A 24,102-nucleotide genomic window follows, 5' to 3' on the forward strand; every position below is an offset into this window, starting at 1 on the left:
TAGCCACAGCCAAAGTTCAACAAGACACTTGCGCGCGTACACACACACACACACACACATTTGTATTTCTGTCCTTGTGGGGACACAATGCGTTCCCAAACTCTTCCTTCATAAGATTAACTCTAACCATGATCTCAAGCCGATTCTAACCTTAAAACCAGACTTGACCCTAAACCAGTCCTGTTGTTGGACAAACCAGCCAAAATGTCCTCACTATGTAGCATGTACCACACACACAAACACACACACACACACACCACACACACACACACTTCCTTTCTTATACATAAGAAATAATATATTTCACTGTTGTTCATATTACCTCCACACACATCCTCAAAAACACAAGTCCAAGTTCACACACACACACACACACACACACACACACACACACACACACGGCTTCTGTTAACCTGAGAGGGGGGGGGTCAATCCCTGTGATCTGCAGCCTGCATGCCTTCCACACAGACATGCCGTCGACACGGCAACCTGACTCCCAGATAGATTAGGACTAATCAAGCATAGCACAGCTCTGGACACACACACACACGTACGCACACACACGCACACACACACACAGACGCACACACACACACACACACCTTCAGTGCTTACAGAGACTCTGCAGCAAACATGTGGTTGCCAGCACCAAATTTTCTTGCAATTTACTGCTGATAGTGAGTGAAAAGCTATTTTTTAGACAACCATCTGCTCTCTGGATGGTTCTCATTTGAGCTTTCCCCCTTTTTCCATATTTCATATAGCCTGCAAAGAGAATTTCACCACCCTGACAGCATAAAAATACTAAATATATCAACAAGTTTAACCGTTTAAACCCTGAAAGTGTGTTGTCATCCTGCTAAAATTCCTACATTTGGAGAATCTTTTCTTCCACGGAGTGGAGCCCATAGAAGGGAGATTAACAAACACAACAGTTAGCATGCTACATGCGAAGGTCATCAAACTGTGTAAAAAGCCCCTCTGTCTGGATTACATTTGGCTCTTTACAACAGATTTTTAAAAACCGTCCGTGCCGACCCCTCAAATGATTCCAGCCCGGGTGTGTAAAAGCGTTCCCAGCAGGTGTCGACCGCCCGTCTGGACCCGCCCGTCTCACAAATGTCTCCGAACTTCCTCAGCTTTGTAGTCTGAACTCTACTTTTGTCTTTGTAGTCGTCAGGTGGAACTTTATTTTGGCAGCCACCACCTCGGTGGGGACAGCTGATTTACGAGTGCGGGGGCAGCGGGTCGGTCCCGCGGCTTCATTATTTTACAGTTTGGGTTCCGGTGGTTGTTATGGCGTCCGTACAGACACACACAGTCTATTAGTAGCAGAGAGCCACAGTCGAGGTCCCGGGATTAGCGATCAAAAGAGCGAGGGTGGTGTTTTGGGGGAAAAGGTTGAGGGGGGGGGGGGGGGGTAACACTAGCCTTGTGTGCCCAGGTGGTGGGGCTTGAAATGAGCCCCCCCATCTGGGGTGCGGATGGGTCCGAGGCGGGTGTGGGTGAGTGCGTGTGAATGACTTTTATGGTCCGTACACTTGTGGTGAACTCCGTCTAGTTGGATTTGAACCAGAACCGATTGGATTTCAGGTTTGGGGAGGCGACCTCTGACCTTTGAACACCAAAAAAAACATCTGCGGCTCTGATTTTTTTTTCTGTGCCACCCAGTGAATCTGACAGCACCGGCGATTAACCGTCTAAAATTACAGTTTTATTAACCTTTGATTCACGTGACCCGATGAGGGAGAATTAGTCCAGACTTAATCTCAAAAGGCCCGAAAAACCAGCCGGTGACCCCCCCTCAATGAAAGAATTAAACAAAAAGAAAAAAGAAAAAGGATCAAATTTAATGAAAACGGCGCCAAAGAAGTTACAAAAGAAGCAGAATAAAAGTAAACCAAACTAGTGAGAAATCCTCTGTTTTTCTCAATAAATACCTTTATCGTCTTACAGAATTTTATCTACGGACGCGCGACGGCGGCTGAGGGGGGGGGGGGTCTCATAAGTGGGTGGACTCATCGTCTTGGTCCGAGTCGGGCTGCAGGGATGTCCGAGCTTCAGGGAGGTCGCGGCACTGCAGGAACCAGAACACCACCTGCACCTGGAACACAAACGGAGCGTTGGAAGGATCCAAACGGGTCGTGACCTTACGATAAAACAGGAGGCTGACCTGCACCACCACCTCCTGGGAGATATCTACTGGGACACTGCCAGGTCCCAGCCCGGCCACAGGGGGGCGTAAGAGGCTGGGTCCAAACACCGTTGCCAGGTTCATCAGAGACATCTTGTTGCTGTCCTGTTTCTCCGAGACTCTGAGGAGCAATTAAGGCAGATTTCAGTGAGAAGACGTCCGGGGAGACGCTGGGGGGCCGGCGCTGGTGTCGGACCGGCGTTGGTGTCGGACCTTTGCAGGTGGTGCAGGAGGTAGAGGAAGGTGTGCCGGTTGGGTTCCGGGCAGGACTGGAGGACAGACACCAGGGCCGGGAGGCGGGACTGCACCTCCTGGATGTCTGCAGGCGAGGACAAAAAACACCCGGCGCTGAGGGAACGTTTCAAGGTCGGCAGGGTCGAAGGTTTAGGGGTCGGAGCTGTAAATTCTAGAGAGAACGAGCCGGCAAATTAGCTGCTGCCCATAAACGAAAGAAGAAGTAGCTGAACACTAAAGTTTCTATGCGCTGACAGAGTGTATTTCCGGGACATAAAATTGCAGGACTCTCGGGGGAGGGGGGGGGGTTGCATTATCTTACCCAACATCTGGGCCAGGCGGTGAAAGAGCTCGGTGGGTACGAGGGGCTCCGGCAGCTCTCGGAAGTAGAGTTTCAGCACGCCGCAGACCACGTTCACCTCCGCGCTCCTCAGCCTGGTTACGGCTTCACGTAGATCTGAGCGCAGGGAAACGTGCGGCAGGCTTGAGCCGGACGGACGCAGAAGTGGCTCGGGAGCTTAGCTAGCATGCTAGCAGTGTAGCTGAGTTTATGCTAGCTGCGGTATGCGCCTGTGGCGAGGACGGATGAGCGACAGAAACGTTTGTGTCCTTACTGCTGTCGAACGCAGCCTTGAGCGTGCTGATGTCTAGGGCGCCCCCCGACACCCTGTAGATGCCCACCTCGTCCATGCCCCTCCGCTCCACCTCCTCCACGCAGCAGCGCACCACGTGGGGGACCAGCCCGCCCTCCTGTCTGACAGAGAAACGAATGTATTCAGGACAAAAAGCAGCTAACGTCTCTTCAGGCTGAGTTAGCTTACCGAGCTACAGCCGCGATAGGGACGCCGAAGACGGGCTGCTGTTGAGAGGTCAGCGTGGGCGGGCCGACCTGGTGGGGGCGGTACTTTAGGGAAATGGCGAGCTTCACCTGGCCGAGGCTGAGAGTCTGCCTCCTCCATTGCTCCGTCAAGGTTTTAGGGTCCAACTGAAGGACACAATCTCTGAGGCAACATGGTCGTCCAACAGGAAGTTAGAGGTGAAACCCGTCTACAAACCTGGACGGAGGTTTTAGCCACGACGGCGTCATCGCCCTGGACACACGGTTGGCTGACGCAGATCACCTTCAGCTGCTGCGCACCGTCCACCTGGAAATACAGCTCCTGTTGGACAGGAAGTGGGCGGAGTTAACGGCGGCGACCACGCTCCGACGGGAGCGTTTAAGCCCTCTGATCTCAGCTACAGGAGGGATCAGTTGGCCGTTTCACTGCCGCCGATCGTGTTTAAAGCAGAGGTTTAAATCATCAAACGACGTCAGATCGGATTCCGTCTAGACGCGAAGAGTTAGCGCAAGTTCCCCGGTTTCAGTTTTAAAAGCCACAAAACCTCGAAAACTGTAAAATTAGGACAAAACAACAGTTCAGGATTGACATTTAGAGAATTGCAGCATTTTCACGTTCAACACCGACGGCTTCAACAGAATTCCGAGGATGGACGGATTAAAACCCCTCTGAACCCGACGGAAATGTGCTGGTGCTGGTCCGTGAACCGACCTGATCCCAGTGAGGGTTCAGGCTGCGCACGGAAGAGTGCGTCTGGGCCTGTCGGTCGTGGAACTCGTAACCGTCCACCTCCAAACACACGTAGGCGCCTGGAAAAGAAAGAAGCCGTCATCAGGCTCCACCTGCTGGGCTTTTGGGTCGGAGTGGTCATGTGACCTACAGGCCGGCTGCTCCAGGCCGCGGGCCGAGTGGACGGCGACACCCAGAGTCCCGCACAGAGACTCCTCGTCTTTCACTGGAGACAAAAAAAAGGGTCGTTAGATCCCAGATCATGACAGGAGATCAAAGAGATCAAAGCGCCTCGGCTTGCGTTTCAAATCCAGGAAGCGATCGTGTGGTGAGGACAGAAGAGACGGCGGCTGTACCGGCGCTGGAGCTCTGCAGCGGCGGCTGCTGGGTCATTCTCAGTTTCACACAGGAGCCGGTGAGAGTGAGCAAGTCCGGAGGGACGGTTTCAACATCTGAGAGAGGCGGAGGCGTCAGAGAACAGCAAAGATCTCACACAGGAAGCTTTGCACAATCAAAGGGTCCAAATATGAACAGATCAAAGGGAAAAAATGACACATCAAAGCAAGTTCGTGGGGGGAAAAGGGAAAATTAACAACAAAATAGGAAGATTTGATCTCATCCCCACACCAAAGATATTTTTAAGCTGTTTTCATTCAAATCTACGCTTTTTTTTTTACCTCCTAAAAACACACACACACACACCCATGTACCTCCTAAAAAGTGCTAGCTTGCTAATTGCGATCGTATCACCTGTGGCGGCCTGCTGACCTACCGTCGGTGGTGAGCTTGTGAATGGCTTCCCTCCACTCTTCCAGCTCATACAGAGAGGAGAAGAGGAGCGAGTGAGTCTGTGGAGAACCAGACGTCAGACGTGTGTGTGTGTGTTCGCATTGATTACATATCGAGCACCAGAACCCTAATGCTTCTGGAAAATTGGGGCCGTGTTTACAAAGTGAAATCATTCAGCCTGGCCCTGTTAAAAGGATCATTTGAGGGTCAGGATGTGGTCTAAAAGAGCTTAGTTGGAATGGTTCTGGTCAGCGAAACCATTTACGTCAAAGGGGGGGTCCTCGCAAAGCCAGAATTGTGAGAATGTGTGTGTGTGTGTGTGTGTGTGTGTGTACCCCGGTGCTGGCGCTGTGCAGCTCCAGTCTGTACTGGGGCGAGTGTGTGAGCAGCATCAGCTCCATCTGCTCCACCTTCTTCCTGCTGCGAGCCGCCAGGATCCTGGACGCCTTCTTCAGACGGAACGTTTTCAGGTTTCAGGAAAAGACGTTTGCGTTCGCGTCTCTTGTGCACAAACGTACCGTTTTGTGTTGCCTCAGCTGCTGCTGGAAGACGAACATCTTGGACCTTATGGCGTGTAAGCGGAGGTCCGGGGAACGCTGCTCCGCCACCCAGCGAAGCTTGAGCCGGGCCAGCGGCAGGTACCAGCAGAACCGGTAGTGGTCCTGCTTCCTGGAGGGGAACAAACGTTCAGATCTCTCTCCCCTCCGGGCGACGGCCGGTCCCGCGGGCGTGCTCACCCTCTGCCCGCCTGTTTCACCCTGGTGCACAGCAGGAGGTCGGTGTAAAGGAAGAGGTGGCGCAGGTAGCGTTCGCCCTCGCTCGCGTCCACCACGAAGCCGTCGCGCATCAGCCGGTGGTTCTGCAGCGACACAGGCAGAATTTACGCCTCTCCGGCACCACGAAGTCGGGTTCCGCGCGCGTCCCGGGCGACCCGGCTCACCATGCGGCGGCTGAGCGTGACCTCCCGTTTGCTTTGCGAGCTCTCGTTCACGCCGGCCAGGAAGCTGCGAGACAGCCTCAGGGCTTCCTGCAGGGAGGCGTGGTCAACGTGCGCGGCCGGCGTCGTCTTCAGGACGTCCTGAAACCACCACACAGGGGTCGGGTTGGTCAGAAACCTGCGGGATGGGGCGGCGTCCGTTCGGGGAAAGAAAAGAGCTCACGCGCAGCACGAGGGTCGTCTTGGTCACTCTGTCCAGGGGCCGGTACAAAAGAGCTGCACAAAGAGATCAAAGAGAGCTGATCTTCAAAGAGAGCTGATCTTCAAAGAGAGCTGATCAGTCCTCATCTGTGCTCCACCTGAGTTCGTCTTTACCTTCAAAGGTGTATTTCCCTTCCGAGCCGGTGTTAGACATCATGCTCTGGACAAAGCAGAGACCGTTTAGCTGCGTTTGTTAGCGTTAGCGTGTAGCGTGAAGCACCGCAGCAGGACGGGGGGGCGGGGGTTCGGGTACCTCTGCCAGGGTTCTGAAGCGAGCGTCAGTGTGAGCGCAGCGGCGCACCACCTCCACGGCCTCCTCGTAGTTGCCGATGAAGCCGCCGTACAGGCTGAACTGGTTCACCTGCGGAGGTGGAACGGGACAAACCGGTTCCCTTCTGTCGTTAAAGAGTTTCGGATCCCTTGAAACCGTTAAAAACCGTTAGAAACTCAGAGAACAGCTTAGCTAGCGTGCTAGTGCTAAAGTAAGCTAGGCTAAAGGACGGCAGAACCTAAGAATCTCCTCGGAAGAACTCACCATTTTCAGGAAGAGGTCCCCCACCATCAGGTCAAGGCCAGGGCGGTCACCCGATCCAGACCCGTTGTGGTCGCACCCGTTCAGCCGGGCCTTCAGCCCAGAACAGAAGCTCTGGTGCATGTCTCTGATCTCAGGCACCTGGTAAAAAACTGTCTGGACCTCTTGGGTGGACAGAACCGGCTGGGAGGTCCCGGCTGAGGCCCACAGAGCCTTCATGGGCTGGAAGAGACACGGAGAAGAACGTAGCTAGCAGCTAACGCGCTGGGTTTTTTTGTTTTGTTTTTTTTCTTCAAACCCTGCTGGATGATAGCGACACGAGAATAATGAGAGCCGAAGAGGAACCATTTTTGTAGAGACCGACCCGTATTTGGTTGAAATGAGGAAGTGAGGGTGCAAAATCCTTGACCGCAGCCTCGCTTGTGGACATAAAAAAACCTCTTATTTTTACACTCCTTTGTGTAAGCTAGCTGTGCTCATGTTTGGGAGGCGTACCATCAGCAGGGCGTCCAGCTCTCTCAGATAAACCTCCTCGCTCTTCAGGATGCCCCTCAGGACCACCAGCCTCCTCTCCAGCATCTCCTCCGGGCGCCATGGCGTCTGATTGGGCAGCAGCACGTCATTAAAACCTTGAACAACTTTTTTCTGCAGCTTTCCGCAGGTGCGGTCTCAGTTTCTCATGCCGAGGGTCAGAATAGAAAAAGGAAGTGAAGTAGACCTCAGCAACACACTTTGTATCTGTATTTTTCTCGAGTGTGACGAAGGCTGTGCCTACTTAACCGCTGAAATAACGCAAGGATTTAGTAAAAGAGCCCCAGCTGGCCGACTCACGGGGGTGTCCGGGAGGTCCAGGCTCTCCGTGTGGAGAGGAGACAGCAGACAGGAGACCTCCTCCTCCTCCTCCTCCGTCTTTGCTTCACATTCAACTGAAAACACGTGTTGGAATAATAGCAAACATCTCAATAGTTATCTCAATAGTTTCCTCACAGGATAGCAGCGGCATCAGTCGCAACTCTGAAGGTACCTGGGACCTGCTGGGAGTCCAGGTAGTCCACAGCCTCCTGGTAGACGTCCATCGTCCTCCTCCGCGCGGGCCGAGCTGACACTGAGCTTCCTCTTTTGTTTTTTTTCTTTTGTTTTTTTCTTTTTGTAACCATGATGAGCAAAACTCTCGACGAGAAGTGACACCTGGGCCTTTAAAAACGCATTTGCTTTAATTGCACTTCACTTCCCGAATCAGAAACACATCGACACGTTAATTCGTTAATTGCATCTAGGGTTAGCTTAACGTTCGTGAATGCCAATGTCAAGGAAGAGGCGATTATTTACCGAAATAAGGAAGAAATAAGGAAACTACTGAAAGCGGCCGCCGACACAGGTCGATTTGTTGCGCAACGCTGCCATCTTTAGGCCACAGGTGGCAACTGCACTCTATATATTTCTATTTATTTTTATTATTATTATATTTCCTCCACATCGACAAATCTCTCAAATAAAATTCTGCAGCCACTCAGGGTGATTTCTAGTTCCGTCGTCAATCAATAACTCAAAAGGAAAGTGGCGTCTGAGAGGAACTCATAGAGTTGATCTTGATCGCTCTTTTGTCCTTTAAAACTCGTTATTGCGAAATACGGAAATACAATTCTCGGACAGCAGGGGGCGCCACGCCCGCGGCTTGGACCGCTTCATTTTTCAAGGGTTGCACTTTTCTCTTTGTTCTCCACTTTCACAGCACACATGTCCTTGTAGTTCCATCCTTGTGAGGACTTTCACGGGCGTCCCCCACTAACCTCCTGACCTCACATAAACCTGGTTCCAAACTGTCCTCACTTCCTGCCCTGACTGCTCCAGGAATGAGGTTTTTGGTCCTCAGTATGTAGCAAGTACAAGAACACACACACACACACACATGTACCACTTCCTCGTGAGACAAATGTGAAAGTAAACCCGCTGAGGATCAGCTCAAAACCCCGAGAAAGTTATCTTGGTTCCACACGAGGTGTTTTTAACAAGTCAACCCCACCATGCTCACACGGGCAGACGCCCTCGTTTCTACACCAGCTGCCAAATGTCCACTTCCTGCGTCCCGGTGGAGGAAAATCAACAAAGTCTGGTCTGATAAGAACCTCGGGACAGTTGTGGTGATTCAGAGGTGAACATGGGAAAAAGGCCTCATGTGGGACCCTGAGGTGTCCCCTGCTCTGTGTCCAGACCTGTTGTTGTGCAGCTTTATGTCCAGGAAGTCCCCCCCCCCCCCCCCAAGTCTATATTTAGTTTGTTTACATTCTTTAAATTCATCTCAGATAAACCTGAGGGCGATCTCGAAGAACCCAGGTTGTATAAAGACTCCGAGGGTCCACCAACGGGAAATAGTTTCACGGAGAATTATTATTTTTTATTTCAGGAAATTTGGGTTGAAGCTCAGCCAAAACCTCAACTCTGCGTCTCTGCAGCAGTGTCCGGATCCGCCTTTCCTGTCAACACTTCAAGTTTTGTTGTAGAGTATTAGAATGTTCAACAGCTTGGATATTTAAATGGTTTTTAGCCACTTGGGACTGAGATCTTAAATAAGTATTGCTGCAGGTGCCCCTCCGTGGGCGCTAAAGGCCATTCTGTTCCTACAGTAGCCTGTAGGGTATTAAGATGAACACTATCTAAATATATCTGTCTTTATTCTGTAGTTGAAGGTCAGTGATATTAGCATTTAGCTACTTCAGTCCATATTTACACTATAAATTGCTGCTACGAGTGACACAATCTTGTGTTGATGCTAATTTTGTCTTGAATTCTGAGCTTTTTTAGACCTGTTTTTATATTATGTAGTGCTGATTATTATCATCCTCGTGTGTTTACTTCCTGTGATGAGCGAGCACCAAGCGGATTGTTGAAATTACAGAGAGTCGATTTTAGGAACAAAGGGTAAAACTTCTGTTTACCGACCCCAACGTCCTTGTTTGACTGTTCAAACTTCCGTTATTGGGGTGTTATTATTGCATGAGCAGTTTGCATGTTTAGCATTAGCTTCCACCCCGCAGCCAGCGGGGAAGCTAATGCAGTAGTTTTTGGTCCCACTGGTTTTAGCATGTGTAGCCTAGCATTAGCAGCCTTGTGACTGTTCCAAATTTCCAGTTAATCTCAGATTCTGAACTTCCCTCATACGGCTATGAAAGATGGAAGTGAAAGCGTTTGCAACAGAAAATCTTGCCGAAATCTGGGAAAAAAACAGCCTCGAAATATTCAGACGCTGGCACTTATGACTGGAAATGAGCAAAAATGTGCTTTTTATTGGCTGAAAACTCAGAGCAAAGAAACAGGCCTAAAGTTGTTCAAATCAGTGAAGATACGAACGAAGCTTAAGAGTAAATCTAGTTTGGTTATCTTTAAGCTAACACTGTAATCAAAACAACCCCCCCCATCCTCAGAAATGTGTGAAGGCTTGCAGATGGGGTCTGATCTGCCATAACGTGCTCCGGCGCCTCAGGCGCTGATCATCTGCGTGGTGACCACCGAGTGGCTGGTGGGGTTGTTCTTCCTGATCTTCAGCTCGCGGCTCATCTGGCACCAGACGCACGGGTAGCACCAGTAAATCTTGCAGCAGTCGTCGCAGCAGGAGCCCTGAGGGAGGAAGAGGAGGAAGAGGAGGGAGGTCAGCGGACGAGCCTTCTGCCCCGGGGGGGGGGGTACTGAGGGGGGGACTCACGGGGATGTTGTGACGCTCTCGGATGTTGGAGCGCAGGATGCAGGAGACCACGCAGCAGACGTCCAGCAGGGGCATGCAGCAGCACCAGCCGTAGTCCGAGGCCGTCTGGCACTGCAGGCAGGGGAAGCAGAACAGCCCGCAGCAACCTGGGGGGGGGGGGCAGAAACTCAACTTCCTGCCCCAAACAGAAGGAGCTCGGCCCATCGGCCGACACTGGGACTTATTGTTGTAAAATGACTACGTGGCTGATTTAGCAGATTAAAATACAATAAAGATACAGCTGATGTCAACGAAAGGTCAAGGCGGGGGGGGGGGGCCGCTGCCACGGCAACAAGGCTTCCACCGTGAGTTTCGGGTAAAACGATACCCACCTGCTCGGGCGTGAACTCAAAACAACCCGATCATGGGATTAAAATAAGTCACCTGTGGACTTTGATTCGCTAGTTTTTACAGCTCAGGTTTATTGCGCGGACACACAGACAGATGCTAATTAACTCCCGGATTTATGACCTTCGCCTGCTTTGGTGGCGCGACTGTATCTGAGGAACAAGCGATAGGCCGCTTTTGCATGGTATCCCGGCAACGCGCCGGTGATGAGGGAGTGTCAGCGGGCGATGCTTAGCGCTCTAATCGAAACCTCCATCAGCAGGGCGGCGCCGTGACGGCCCCGAACCTGCTCGGCAGCATCATTTGCATGCTCAGACTCACAAGTGCCCATGTCGGTGCAGCAGTCGCACAGGTCCGTGCTCCACTTCCCGGGTCCCTGGGAGGACGTCACCGTCACCACCTGCGTCGGCTGGTGCTGGACGGGCATCCCGGGGGCGTACGATGGCTGGCCGTGCATCCCGGGGGCGTACGGAGGCTGGGCCTGCATGGCGGGAGGGTACTGCTGCTGATACGCCATGCCTGGGTGGGTCGGAACCTGGGAAAGAACCCAAACACGCCCTCATCAGTGTGCTGCTAACGAGGGCCTCCTGGCGTCCCACAGGGCCACGTCTGAGTGTCTGTGTGGTTTGCAGCAATCGCTCATCCGAGGAGCATCTTTACTGTAACACCTGCTGCTCAAAACCCAGTGGAGCGGCTCCATTTTGTGACTGGTGACGCGAAAACATGGTTTTCAATTTTAAAAAAAAACCCTCAACGATCTGCGGTTAGTCCCGTTGTATGACGTCACCTCGAACGTATTTGAATTGCCTTGATTTTTTTTTCTTTTTTTTAACATAAACATCTTGAAACGTTTAGACTGTGTTTCGCAACACGGTGTCGAGTTTCCTCATCTTTTAGTTCATCAAATTGAAAGAAAAGCAGCATCCTGCCCACGGGATAATGCTAACGTGCTAGCTAATGCTTGACAGAGATGCACCCGGCCATGAAGACCAATTTTAATAAACATACGTCGCTTCATTTGTGAAGGAAAAATGCACTTTTTTGATATATATGCACACAATTCGAACAATTGCTTCTCGGTTTTAATGTCATGAGTCTAAATAAATCGGTGAAAATGTTGTTTTTTCTCTCTCTCCGGGACAGGAAATATTTACTTGAGATAAAAAATCTTTAAGAGTTGCGGTTACCGCTCAAAGAACCCAAGACAAGTTGAAATAATTGGGGGGGGGGGGGGGGGGGGTTTGGAAGAAATTACCTGAATTAACCTGAAACCTCGCTAAGCACCAATGTGTCCGTTGAGTCCAGTGAACCAGCTTTAAATAAGATAAACGACTAAGATAATAAAAATAAGATTTACGCGAGTTGCTCAAACTCTTCTTGTGAATTGAAATAGAAATCGTTTAAAGATGCGATACTAGAAATATAAAAAATAGTATTTTTTACTTTACCTTTTTTGGTGCGCTCGCGTGCAGGAAAACCGAGAAAATGAGGCTGCAACGAACTCCTCGGATTCTTCTTCAGACGCACGAAGTTCAGTTTCTGTTTTGTCAAAATCCAGCCCCCATTCTCCCACGCATACACAAGCACGCACGCACGCACGCAAAACCTGCAGCTCAGCTCTCTGTGAATCAGTAACACGTTAATAAATAGTTAATGTACAGTAAATAAGTTATTTACAACACTCTGGAGCGACGAGCCCTTCAACTCGTTGATGTTTCATCACAACCACCAACACGTAGATAAAAATTGTTAATATTTGTATCAAACGGCGTATTTTTTTCGTGTTTTGTCGACGCTGTGCAGTGATTATGTTGCAAATAGCTCAATTTAAGTTTTGAGTCAGGCGAAGGAAGAGTGTTGTAGTACCAGAAGGAGACGCGAGATGGAGCCATTGCGGATTTACACCCAAATACTTCTGACCTAAACCTAACTGGCGCGTGTTCTACTACTTCCGGTCTATACGTAACTTGATGGTTTATTTTATAACTGTAAAACACGCCACTATAACGACACATTTTAAGCATGAATTTTGTCACTTTCGCTCTGCAGTTTTCCTTTTATCATTTTACGTTACCTGTACGTCCTGCTACTTAAACATACCATACAAAAATATATATTTTTGGGACATTTTTACCACACGGTTTTGTATTTTAACTGTGACTTTTGCTATTTTAACTACACTTTTTGCCATTTAACTGTACATTTCTATATTTAGTCCAGAAAATATAGTTAAAATGCCATTTTAAGTGCATTTTGCCTTTTCAACTGCACCTTTTGCTACTTTAACAATCAATGGATTTATTCTCTCAAGTCAGGTGCTAAACAGGTGACTCCAAATCTGAGCAGAAGGTGGCAGCAAGGGTTAAGTTAAAGAAGAGTAGTTCACATCCAAATGTGTGTGTGTGTGTGTGAGGGAGGGAGAGAGAGAGACACACACAGACAGAAAGAGCGAGAGAGAATTGAGCGGTTTGGTCACATTGAGTCACTCCTCAGTGAGACAGCAGTGGAGAGGATCATGCGGCGGACAGACCTTCCCTCCCACCATCATCTTCTTCATCTTCATCATGTCAGCCAACAACACCACGGTGGTGTCAGACGTGAGCTACACCTGCGTCCGTTTCTACGTCTCCACCGCATCCTTCACGCTGCTGCTCCTCTTCAACTTTGTCATCAACTCCACCATCGTGCGCGTGGAGCACCTCCGCAGCCACGCGCGCTTCGTGCTGGTCTTCCACCTGTTGCTGTCGGCCCTGGTCTACCTCGGAATGAGCAGCATATTCCATTACCAGGTCTATCTGCGCGCCCAGCCCGGCCGCCCTGCCTGCCAGGCCATGGTCGCCGTCCTCATCACCAGCGGATCTAACATCCTCCTGACGCTAACGGTCATGGCTCTGGACCGCTGCTGCGCCGTGTGCTACCCCATGCGCTACACGTCGTACTCGACGACGTGGTGGTGGTGGCCCTGGCTGCTCGGTGGGCTCACCTGGATCATGGCTTTGGCCATCGCCCTCAGTCTGTTCCTCCAGCCGGATTCGGGGAGCTCTTGGGTGGGCTACCATGGAGAGTGCGGTCGGGAGCAGCTGCGTAAGGGCGAGCTGCAGAAGGTGCTGTTCATCGGCGTGTGCACGCTGCTCATCCTCTACAGCTACGTGAGGATTTTGATGGAGGGGAGGAGGCTGGGGGTCATCAATCGGCGCAACCTGGCCGGGTTCAAGACCATCACCCTGCACGGCACCCAGCTGGGGGTCTTCATCCTCCCGAACTTTGTGAATTTCGTCCTGACGATGCTGTTCAAGCGGGGGCTGATTCTGCAGGATACCAAGGAGCTCTCGGCTGTCATCATCTTTGCCTTCTTCAGCCTGGCGCAATGCATCGCGCCGGTTGTTTACGGCTTGCGCAAAGAGGAACTTCAGGTGGAGCTTAGTCACAGCTTCCCCTGCTGTTCCCGCCACTTGAAGGTCGTCCTCGGCTGGACGCTGCTCGCCAACCGCACGAGCTCACAGCATCAGACACGGTAGGAACCTCAAGACGTTCCCCCTCGGTAACAAACAACCTTCATACGCTGAAACTGAGTGATAACCTGACACCATTGACTCACGGGGGGGGGAAAGAATTTTCCCAGATGTTGAGGTTTTACCATAATGAATCACAACAGATGAGTTTTCACGAGAACTAAAATGTCGTTAAAAGCAAGAGAATATATGCTAAAGTAGGCAGAAAGTTGGGTTTTTTTTTTTAAAAAAAAGAAGAAGAAATCATTCCTGTTTTATACTGTCATGTCCCCAGTCCATTTAGCCTCTGTCCCAGTATAACCAGTATAACCAGTCCATTAGGTACTATTTAATAAGTGTTCTTACTCAGAAATGTAGCAAACATAGACATAACACTTAGTTTAGCTGTCACTAGCTAGCTGTTAGGATAGCCGATGTTAGGTTTGGTTTGACGTTCCAGCCAACGTTTTCCAACGTTTTCCATTTTTCCAGCTCCGCCTTCAGCTCGTTGCTCCGGCAACAGAGCGGAGGATTTCTCCGAATGTCGTTCTGACTCGACTTTGTCTTCCCAGAGAGCGAACGCTGACGGCCCAGACGATCATCTCCTTCGAGGTCCCATCGGCACTGGGGGAGGAAGAGCCCAACCACTTGTGACTTCCTCGAGCGATTTAGACGGTTGTCGTGACAACAAAGGAAGAACCCGATGGTGTCAGATGCAGGTGTGCTTCAGGAACCTGGCAGCTGCTCGAGTGTGTGGTTTGGAGGCACCTAACTCGACGGTTGTTCGGCGGTTGTTCTTCACAAAGACCTGGATGTTCTGCTGTCGGTGGAGACCTCCGGAGCTTCTTCGTGTTCCTCGCAGGTGGGCGGAGCCGAGGAAATGTTTTCCGTTTTCCTGGCTGATCCAGATATTTCGTCCATCACGGACTCACAGACCTGTAGACTTCAGGGTGAGCTGGAAGAGTTTTGGATTACAAAGACCAGGGTAAAGGATGGAACGAATCACCTGATTTGTCTTAATTCCAGGTGGACAACGGGACGTCCAGTGTCCACATTAATGAGCTTGTGAAACAAATGCAACACCAGTAAAACTGTTTTTTACTGGAAGAAAATGTTTGTTGTTGTTCTTCAAAATACAACTAGAAAAGAGCAAGAATATTTAAATCTGTTATCCTATGGTCCATATATCCTCTATGCCCCACTCTAACCAGTCCGTATATCCTCTATGCCCCACTCTAACCAGTCCGTATATCTTCTATACCCCACTCTAACCAGTCCGTATATCCTCTATACCCCACTCTGACCAGTCCGTATATCCTCTATGCCCCACTCTAACAGTCCGTATATCCTCTATGCCCCACTCTAACCAGTCCGTATATCCTCTATGCCCCACTATAACCAGTCCGTATATCCTCTATACCCCACTCTGACCAGTCCGTATATCCTCTATGCCCCACTCTAACAGTCCGTATATCCTCTATAACCCCACTCTAACCAGTCCATATATCCTCTATACCCCACTCTAACCAGTCCATATATCCTCTATGCCCCACTCTGACCAGTCCGTATATCCTCTATACCCCACTCTAACCAGTCCGTATATCCTCTATGCCCCACTCTAACCAGTCCGTATATCCTCTATACCCCACTCTAACCAGTCCGTATATCCTCTATACCCCACTCTGACCAGTCCGTATATCCTCTATACCCCACTCTAACCAGTCCATATATCTTCTATACCCCACTCTAACCAGTCCGTATATCCTCTATGCCCCACTCTAACCAGTCCGTATATCCTCTATACCCCACTCTAACCAGTCCGTATATCCTCTATACCCCACTCTAACCAGTCCGTATATCCTTTATACCCCACTCTAACCAGTCCATATATCCTTTATACCCCACTCTAACCAGTCCATATATCCTTTATACCCCACTCTAACCAGTCCATATATCCTCTATGCCCCACTCTAACCAGTCGCTAAAAATATTTATCATATAAACAAACCACTTTAATTTCTAAACGATTTAAACTCACACTATTTGTATTGTCACCTGTCACCCCTGCTGTCTCTTTTGACTCACCTGTTCCCTGTCTCACCTGTCCCCGGTGGCGTCTTTCATCTCCGCACGCGCCCATAATCATGAGCTGCCCGCTATATTAGCAGAACTGCACGAGTTGCGTTCCTTGAAATTCCTTCAAAATAGTGCATGTTTGCAGCAAGCTAATGAAGATTAATGGGGGAAGGGGCGGGGCTAATAATCATTATATTTTATTATTTTAAAAACAAACCAACATTTAAAAGACTGCGTTCGACACCACAAAGACGAAAGTGACAATTGGCGACATCGCTCGGTTAAGCTAACTGGGCGAGGTCGTCCGACAGCGGTGCATGCTGGGGGATTTTCTGCAACCACAACAACAACAGCCTGCCACCTCTACGCCTTCAAAAGCGCTCGAGTCAGCACGACTCCGAAACCAGGAAGAGGTTCCTGTTTCTTATCGGCCCGATGTTGCGATAAGTCTGATTTTAAAAGAAATATGCGAACGAATTTAACTTTCTGACATGGATGGACTCAAACACAAATGTACATGTTTTATTGAACGGCAGAACACATGCGGTTACAACATATTCCAGGCGTTGCTGGCTACATTTGTAGCCGGAAGCTGCTGTGTTGGCAAAGTTGATGTGTTCATTCAAGATTTGTTGCACCAACAGGATATTTTTCTAAGGCTCTTTGTTCCTGACTGTAATCTCTCCTTTGAAGAACAAAGCGGGCTCACAAAGCCTGCAGATAGGCGTTAAAGAACATAATTACCCTCTTATATACAGTACACTTGAACGCGACACAGATGCCACAAAGTGCCGTGTGTAAACATCTTTCATGGTTTACAGATTAGTTCAAGACTGCCTTTTACTCAGTCTCCTGCATATTGTGTTGCCCCCCCCCCCCCCCCCAAAAAAAACCAAACAAACCAAAACATAACTTAAAAATCAGAAAAATCTACAGTTACATCATTCGATGGGCTACAGTCGTAAAGGCTGTGAAGGCAAAGGTGGTCAGTTTCCACTGTAGCAGGGCTGAACAGTTCATGGAGCGCTATATTTTACTATCTTGAGGTATTTCAGCGAGTTTAAAGGAGGAAATTTAATCAAAAATTAACGCTGGATGTTTTTGATCAGAGGCCAGAAAATAACCTTTATAAAACATTTCTTCTGGGGGGAAGGTTGCGTATACCTGGAGTCCTCCGACTGGTCAGCAGTTCTGTTTTTACAAACAATATCGATTCTTTAGCTATTCCGTCGCTACCCGGTCCAGGTCAGGGCGGGACATTCTGTTCTGAACCGAACCGCGAGGTGGGAACGTGGCTCGAGTTGCGAATGAAAAGTGGGATTAGAGTTTTTAGAGTACCAAAAAAAGAAACGTATCAAAACATACTTGGAGAGCAGTTAGCCTGGGAGATTAATGAAGGCTTTCTCACAGAAATGGTTCAGCTAAATTAAAAAAAAAGGCTAATTCTCAGTTAACTCAAACTTAACCAACTTGATCATTTAGCTTAAATGGAACCAGGCCTAATAATTAACTAAAACTAGTTCAACCAAAGGAGTTAAATCAACATCAGCCCCGTGGCTTTTGAACGGCCACAGGAAGTGCTGCATCTCTGGGACTTCTGTCAGAAAGCCTTTGAAGCTAACGCCCCCGCTCCCACAGCTGGGGGCGTTTAGAACCCGAGCGGGTGGGTCGACACCACTCCTCCGTTCTCCACCACGGCTGCCGAGATGGCCCGCAGGTTCTTGAAGTACTGCCTGGTCCCGCTGGAGCGCAGCTCCTGGACGTCTCGCGTGATCCTCCCGTAAGCCTGAAGACGGACGGCGGCGTTAACTCGGGTTGTGGTGCGCTGACAATCGTCTGACCGCTAGCACGCTAGCATCTTACCTCCTTACACCAGGTGTCGCACAGGATCTTCTCGTGCTGGGCCGAGGCGGCGCCGTCGCTCAGGGAGCGCGAGGCTCTGCACAGAGGACACAGGTTAGCTTCAGGTGTAAAGCAGTGAGTGGTGCAGGTGATGCTGGGGTACCTGGAGAGGACGGCCACCATGGCGTAAAGGTCGATGGCGCAGTCGGCGACTCTCTTCAGCACAAACTGCTCATCTGCAACGGGAGAAAAACGTGTTTGACAACAGTCCCCCGAAACGCCCCGACGCCTCCCGTCCCCGCGCGCTCACCGATGATCTTCTTGCCGTGTTTGATCAGCATTTCCTCCACCACGGCGCCGAACTGCTCGATGGCTTTGACGGTCTGCAAGACAAAAAAAAAGGGAACGGGCCGTTGTCAGGCGGGCGGTTCTGAAGGGGGCGGAGGATCGCGCGGACGCCCGGGGGACGCACCAGATCGCCGCTCGGCGCCAACTCTGGATGGACGCTCCCCTGCAGCGTCAGACCTGTGCTCAAACCCGCCTTCCTGTGGAGCAGAAGAAGAAGAGTGTCGTCATAGTAACCCCAGAGAGAGAGTCGATGTGTGTGTGTGTGTGAGACGCAACCTTTTGGCTCTCTTGGAGAGTTCTCCTGCAAGCATCCCAGCGTTGCCGAGGGGGTTTTTCAGGGCTTTCTGCAAACCCTTTAGCTGGTTCCCAGCGTTCTGCAGGAAACGAGAAATGATTTATTTACTCCCACGGCCCCCGAGAAGGCGTTCGCAGCCAGCAGGAGAAACATCCCATGACCGGTTCCTCTCATTTATCTCCAGCTGCGCGAAAAACGGCACAAATCAAAATCCAACACTTTAATCGCAACCAAGCGGTGAGAGGTCAGCGAAGATCCCGGCAACTGTCGGAGGCTTATCGGAGGTGACGACACAGCAGGATTTCATAAAAACACACAAAAGCCGACATCCTTGCTCACTTCTTCTGTGCAGCATTTCACGCACATCTGACAAAATCTGTTTCGGCAGAACCTTTAAGAGGAAGCAGACGCTTAAAATAAATCTGAGGAAGTTGCTTCTTTACTACTTTAGCATCAGATACACTCAGACGAACGTCACCTGGAAGCCATTCAGGGCCACGAACAGCCTCAGGATGTCGTTGGTGCCCTCGAAGATCCGGAAGATTCTCAGATCCCTCATCACTCTCTCCACTCCGGAATCCTGCAAACACATTTTGACCTCACCGACCTTTCTCAGGAGCGAAACCAAACAAAAACGAAGACCCTTTTATCCACGCCGCTGTGAGTCTGGCTAAATTCTGCGCGGCTCGAAGGGAAACGGCACATTTCGCCGATCATGGCGGCTTTTCTTAAGTGTCCTTTTCAGTTGCCCAGATGTGGAATTTTGCAATGCTGTTGTGACTCAGGCCTCCGACTGACCTACATACGAGGCCACTGCTGCTTCTGTCAAGGTGCTGTTCAGAAACCGCACACAGACACGAGTACGTGGCTGGACCGTGCAGCCAACAGGTTTATCTTGCTTTGTGCAGCGGACGTGAAGACGTTCCCTCATGCATGCGGTGAAAGGAAAGTGTAATTTTATTCTGGTTTCCTGTTCCTAGCTTTCAGACGCTGGCCAGTGAGCGTGCACAGCAGACACGTACCTTCATGAAGCCCATACCGCCCATGATCTGGATGCACTCGTCAGTCACTGTCCACGCTGCCTCCTGAACACACACACACACACACACACACACACAATGAGGATTCACCTTTGTCCTCTTTTAGAGAAAACAGGATGTAAACATGTGGTTGATTTCAAGTCTTACGGAGGCAAAGATCTTGCTGATGGCGGCTTCGATCTGGAATTCCGTGGCCCCGGAGTCCATGTTTCCACTCACCATGTACGCCATTGACTGGAAAAGCCAGAAAAATCAGTGGACGTCAACGGGGCGCCGCTTAGAGTTTGAGCGTGATGAAATGTCTGTCTGACCTCGGTGGCGTACTGCAGCATGGCCATGTGGGCCACCTTCTCCTGAATGGCTCCGTAATTGTGGATCTTGTTCCCAAACTGAGTTCTGTTGGCTGCGTGATCCACCTGTAAATGACCACAGTCAGGTGATCGGTTCTTGGGGGGGGTAGGAAATACCAGAAATGTTGAGACTGATTTAACCAGGTCAGCCAGCGGAGAACTTGCGTGAAATATCTCGGGATATTTCTCCAACCTAAATCCTCTTTGGCCGGTGAGTCAAGCTAAACCTGCACGTGTGTCATCAGAATTCCTTGTTCCTTGTTTATAGAGTTAAACTTATTTTTGAATCATTGAAACCGGTTGCACAACTGAGGTTTCCATATAAACATGGACTTAATCGACCAAATGTGTGTTTTTGGTAGCCTTCAGTCCTCACCTACACTCATGCAGGGGAAAATATCTAATTTGGTGCTGCTGGTTGCTAATGCTAATCTGCTCTAATCTTAACCTCTTTTTGAGGTTAAGATTAGAGCAGGTTCAGAGACAAAGCTGCGGCGTTTGGTTGCATTTCGCAACGTAGGCGAGCGGTTCAGATTCTGCTTCTGAAAGTTTCAAACGCGCTGTTACGGGAGCAGCTGAGCAGGAAGTTGCACGGCGGATACGAGCCAAAGTGAAGAGCGTCGGAATTTCCCACAAGCCCACAGTGAAGACAGAACTTGCCGAGCAGAGCAGCAGATAGGAAATGCGATGAACTGAAAAAAAACAGGGAAACATGCAGGTTCTGCCAATACATGCGCACCACTTCCTGTCTGTTAGGCGCTAGCCTTACCGCCTTGCTGATGACACCTTTCATGGTGCCAGAGAGGGCAGCCGCCATGCCAAAGCGGCCATTATTCAGGATGTTCATGGCGACCTTGAAGCCCCCGCCCACTTCTCCCAGCACGCACTCGGCTGGCACGCGGACGTTATCGAAGTACACCTCTGCTGTGTTGGACGCCTTGATTCCCATCTTCTTCTCGGGGGGGCCGCTAAAAAAGGCGGAGGAGATGTCCGGTGACGTGAAGGGCGAATACACAGATTTAATAAAGTGGCGGCGCATTAGCGATAACTCACTGTGTCACGCCGCCAAAACTCCTCTCCACGACGAAGGCCGTGATCTTGTCCTTCATCTCCCCCGTCTTGGGGTCCTTCATGGGCGTCTTGGCGAACACTGTAAAGATCTCAGCCAGCCCGCCATTGCTGCGCGAGAGGAGACAAATCAAACGATGCAACGATGCCCCCTTGTGGCGACACCGAACATTCTGACACTCGCCACTACCTGATCCAGATTTTGCTTCCGTTCATGGTGTAGTATTTTCCGCAGGGTGACAGGACGGCGGTGGTCTTGATGGAGGCGGCGTCAGAGCCGCTGGCCGGTTCCGTGAGGCAGAAGGCTGCGATGTGCTCGCCTGAAAGGTCACACAAACACACAGGTTACATTAAGCATCACAAGTTCCAAATGCTGATAAATCAGCACCACGGAAGCTGGTGTGAGTACCTGAGGCCAGCTTGGGCAGATACTTCTCCTTCTGGGCCGGATTCCCGAAGAGCAGGATGCCCTTAAAGCCGATGGACTGGTGGGCGCCCAGAGTAATGCCAACACCCAGGTCGTGAACGCCGACGATCTCAACCAAACGAGCGTACTGAAAGAGCGAGACGCTATTTAGGACGGGTCAGCTGACACCGCTGATGCGATCCTTCAAAAAGGTGGAACGCCGATCTCATCAACCTGTGTGTTGGAGAGTCCGAGGCCGCCAAGGTCGGCCGGCACCTGCAGGCCAAAGGCGCCCATCTCCTTCAGACCCTCCATGGTGTGGTCCTCAACCTTCTCTAAGCTGTCGTTCTTGGCGGGATCGTTCACCTCCTAATCAGAGCAAACAGAGAGTAACCACGTGGAGAGGTCCCGAGCTTCGGGTCGAACACAGCAGAACTGGCGTTACCTCGAAGAATTTCCCCACAGGCCCCACGAGCTCTCGAAGGAACTGCTCCTGCTCCTGGTTCAGGGCTACGACACACACGCGCGATTAGGCCGCATCACCTTTCATCAACCAAAAAGGTGCTAGCGTGACTCGGCGGGTTACCTGAGGGGTACGGGAAAACCTGGGCAGTCTCAATCTGTCCCTTGAACATGTTGACAGCGAATGATTTGGAATCCTGAAGTCACACAGAGGGAGAAATGAGCACAAACAGGCTCGCTGACGCTCCAACCATCACCACCACATGATGTTTGTTTAAATAAAGAACTTCAGAGTACTCAAAATGATGCTGAAAAACAGAATATACCGTGGCGACGGTCTTCTGTTCCACCTTAGTGGCGGCATCGCTCCCGACTGCCGCTGGCTTATCCAGAACCGCCTAAAGAAAAAGACCAAGAATGCTCTCAGACAAGCTGAATGAAACCAGACATTTGCCCCAGTAGAACATCAGAGAACCTCCTAATACCTGTCAGAGAAAAATTAAAGGACGTGTCCAGGACGTGCTGGGGTGGGCTAAAAAGGTGCGCAGATATAACTTAGCTGTAAACCGCTAACTAGAATTAGCTGTTGCCTTCGGGCGAGGAATGTGGTAGGACAGGGTGGGAGACATCCATGTGGATGTGTTTCTGATCCCGAGGGCGACTGAGGACAGGAACAACTGCTACCTCGCCCTGAGGACATCAGCTGACTGCTGGACATGCGAAGGCTGTTGACACCTTTCCTTATTTGTTTACAGTTAACAATCTGCACCTTAGAGTGTTTGTCTATTTACAGATGGGTTTACACATTCACAGATTTGTCAGTGTGCTGACAAACCTCAGTCGGTGTGCAGACAAACCTCAAACCTATTTGTGGGTTTCAGTACCAAAAGTATCAGAACTATGCCTTATACTATGCCACCAGTCAAACTCTCAGTTATTACGCATTAACGTGCTGAAGAGTAGCGATATGGAAGGTAATTTCAGTACGAGTCCGCCTTCACCTGCGTGTCCTGAACCCTCAGGTGTCACCCACATTTACGCTGTGACCTTATGGGCGAATCATGTGACCGGTGAACCTTCCCCTAGTTTCGGCAGAAGCGGAGGGGGCGGGGTGTCAACGTTATGTCATTCAGCCAACAAGGACAATGTAAATACTCTAAAATATCCTTTAACTACAGAAAGTGACTAAAGAATGATTGCTGATAACAGGTCGGAATGACTGTAGGTGTCAATATTAGCTAATAGTTTGGTACCTCTGCAGCCTGGCTGGCGTATAGACGAGCATTCGGCACCACAACTCCGGCAGAACGCGGACCTCTGGAGCCAAAAAAGTAAAAAATAATACCATTAAGAGTCCACCAATGAACAGTTATATCGCAATAATGTTCGGAAAAGTGTACCTACCCTGATAGCACGGGAGCCACCCGCAGGATTGTACCGCACAATGCGGATGTCTGGCTTATTTTGCGAAGCATCATTATGTCTCTTTAAATCTATAACACCAAATATATATAAAAATAAATATGGACTTTTCAGTTAAAAAAAACAGATATAATTAAAGCAAGCGCATAAATAAATGTTTAGTTACCGCGTACGACTAGTTACTAGCGATCGTAGCTAGCGGCTAGGTAATGACGTTTACCTAACTCGACCGATTGTACACAACCGAAAAGCCAAAAACGAAATCAAATATTTGTATTCCAGTTGACAATCCACGAGGTAATGATGTATAGTAAACATGTACCTGGATTGTTATTTTGTCACGTCTTGAATGCCCGGCTGGCTGCTGAACGACACTCAAATGACCCACTGGTCCAGTCTTTGCGAAGCCCCGTCGGCAGTGACGTCACCAGGCCGCAGCATTGTGGGAAATGTAGTCATAAACTTAAAATAATACATCTGACGTAGAAGACAAACAATTTTATGGCTAAAAATGCTATGCTATGTCTAAACATATATAGTGATAGATATATCTGTTAAATGTAAACATTGAGAAGACGGGCTATGAATTTATAGACAAAAGGTACTTTCATGACTGCTTCCACTTGCAAACAATTAATTTTATTTAAGTGTGTTTATTGATGATATCCTATGTAAACTGTAGGTTAATGTATTTGAACTT

At 49.8% G+C, this 24,102-nt stretch overlaps 4 protein-coding genes across 7 annotated transcripts; 1 reads left to right on the forward strand and 3 right to left on the reverse strand.

Annotated features, from left to right (window-relative positions):
* Positions 1 to 1,829: 1,829 nt before the first annotated feature.
* si:dkey-33c9.6 (breakpoint cluster region protein) lies at positions 1,830 to 7,855 on the reverse strand. Of its 2 annotated transcripts, none has more exons than XM_057025926.1 (22): positions 7,540 to 7,855; positions 7,347 to 7,441; positions 7,011 to 7,115; positions 6,519 to 6,737; positions 6,237 to 6,344; positions 6,098 to 6,143; positions 5,946 to 5,998; positions 5,726 to 5,863; positions 5,523 to 5,644; positions 5,304 to 5,454; positions 5,121 to 5,234; positions 4,769 to 4,844; positions 4,353 to 4,448; positions 4,148 to 4,222; positions 3,979 to 4,076; positions 3,484 to 3,588; positions 3,250 to 3,413; positions 3,043 to 3,182; positions 2,751 to 2,885; positions 2,408 to 2,600; positions 2,174 to 2,315; positions 1,830 to 2,104 (listed from the first exon to the last, which is right to left on the reverse strand). In XM_057025926.1, exons 1-22 carry the CDS (start codon positions 7,670 to 7,672, stop codon positions 2,003 to 2,005), a joined length of 2,610 nt encoding a protein of 869 aa, XP_056881906.1. In that variant the 5' UTR covers positions 7,673 to 7,855; the 3' UTR covers positions 1,830 to 2,002. The 2 variants fall into 2 exon arrangements, with proteins under 2 accessions (XP_056881906.1, XP_056881907.1); XM_057025927.1 differs by having other exon boundaries at positions 2,408 to 2,513; positions 7,540 to 7,840.
* A 1,911-nt stretch (positions 7,856 to 9,766) lies between these two features.
* On the reverse strand, positions 9,767 to 12,184 carry ponzr1 (plac8 onzin related protein 1). The gene is made up of 4 exons (XM_057025928.1): positions 12,051 to 12,184; positions 10,924 to 11,137; positions 10,216 to 10,361; positions 9,767 to 10,130 (listed from the first exon to the last, which is right to left on the reverse strand). Exons 2-4 carry the CDS (start codon positions 11,117 to 11,119, stop codon positions 9,993 to 9,995), a joined length of 480 nt encoding a protein of 159 aa, XP_056881908.1. The 5' UTR covers positions 11,120 to 11,137; positions 12,051 to 12,184; the 3' UTR covers positions 9,767 to 9,992.
* Positions 12,185 to 13,006: 822 nt separating this feature from the next.
* On the forward strand, positions 13,007 to 17,046 carry zgc:194312 (uncharacterized protein LOC794943 homolog). 2 transcript variants are annotated; one of them, XM_057025934.1, is made up of 2 exons: positions 13,007 to 14,116; positions 14,586 to 17,046. In XM_057025934.1, the coding sequence occupies exons 1-2, from the start codon at positions 13,167 to 13,169 to the stop codon at positions 14,644 to 14,646; spliced, it is 1,011 nt and encodes a 336-aa protein (XP_056881914.1). In that variant the 5' UTR covers positions 13,007 to 13,166; the 3' UTR covers positions 14,647 to 17,046. The 2 variants fall into 2 exon arrangements, with proteins under 2 accessions (XP_056881914.1, XP_056881913.1); XM_057025933.1 differs by having other exon boundaries at positions 13,015 to 14,116; positions 14,666 to 17,046.
* Positions 16,666 to 23,858, reverse strand: acadvl (acyl-CoA dehydrogenase very long chain). 2 transcript variants are annotated; one of them, XM_057025932.1, is made up of 21 exons: positions 23,725 to 23,858; positions 23,385 to 23,473; positions 23,234 to 23,297; positions 22,307 to 22,378; positions 22,105 to 22,177; positions 21,964 to 22,028; positions 21,753 to 21,887; positions 21,522 to 21,666; positions 21,303 to 21,432; positions 21,098 to 21,223; positions 20,814 to 21,012; positions 20,006 to 20,110; positions 19,842 to 19,928; positions 19,677 to 19,739; positions 19,133 to 19,234; positions 18,636 to 18,733; positions 18,484 to 18,556; positions 18,322 to 18,394; positions 18,175 to 18,247; positions 18,033 to 18,108; positions 16,666 to 17,955 (listed from the first exon to the last, which is right to left on the reverse strand). In XM_057025932.1, the coding sequence occupies exons 2-21, from the start codon at positions 23,456 to 23,458 to the stop codon at positions 17,818 to 17,820; spliced, it is 1,971 nt and encodes a 656-aa protein (XP_056881912.1). In that variant the 5' UTR covers positions 23,459 to 23,473; positions 23,725 to 23,858; the 3' UTR covers positions 16,666 to 17,817. The 2 variants fall into 2 exon arrangements, with proteins under 2 accessions (XP_056881912.1, XP_056881911.1); XM_057025931.1 differs by having other exon boundaries at positions 18,033 to 18,247.
* Positions 23,859 to 24,102: the final 244 nt, after the last annotated feature.

The sequence above is a fragment of the Takifugu flavidus genome, chromosome 3 (assembly GCF_003711565.1).
Source record: "Takifugu flavidus isolate HTHZ2018 chromosome 3, ASM371156v2, whole genome shotgun sequence".
NCBI classification, from domain to species: Eukaryota; Metazoa; Chordata; class Actinopteri; order Tetraodontiformes; family Tetraodontidae; genus Takifugu; species Takifugu flavidus.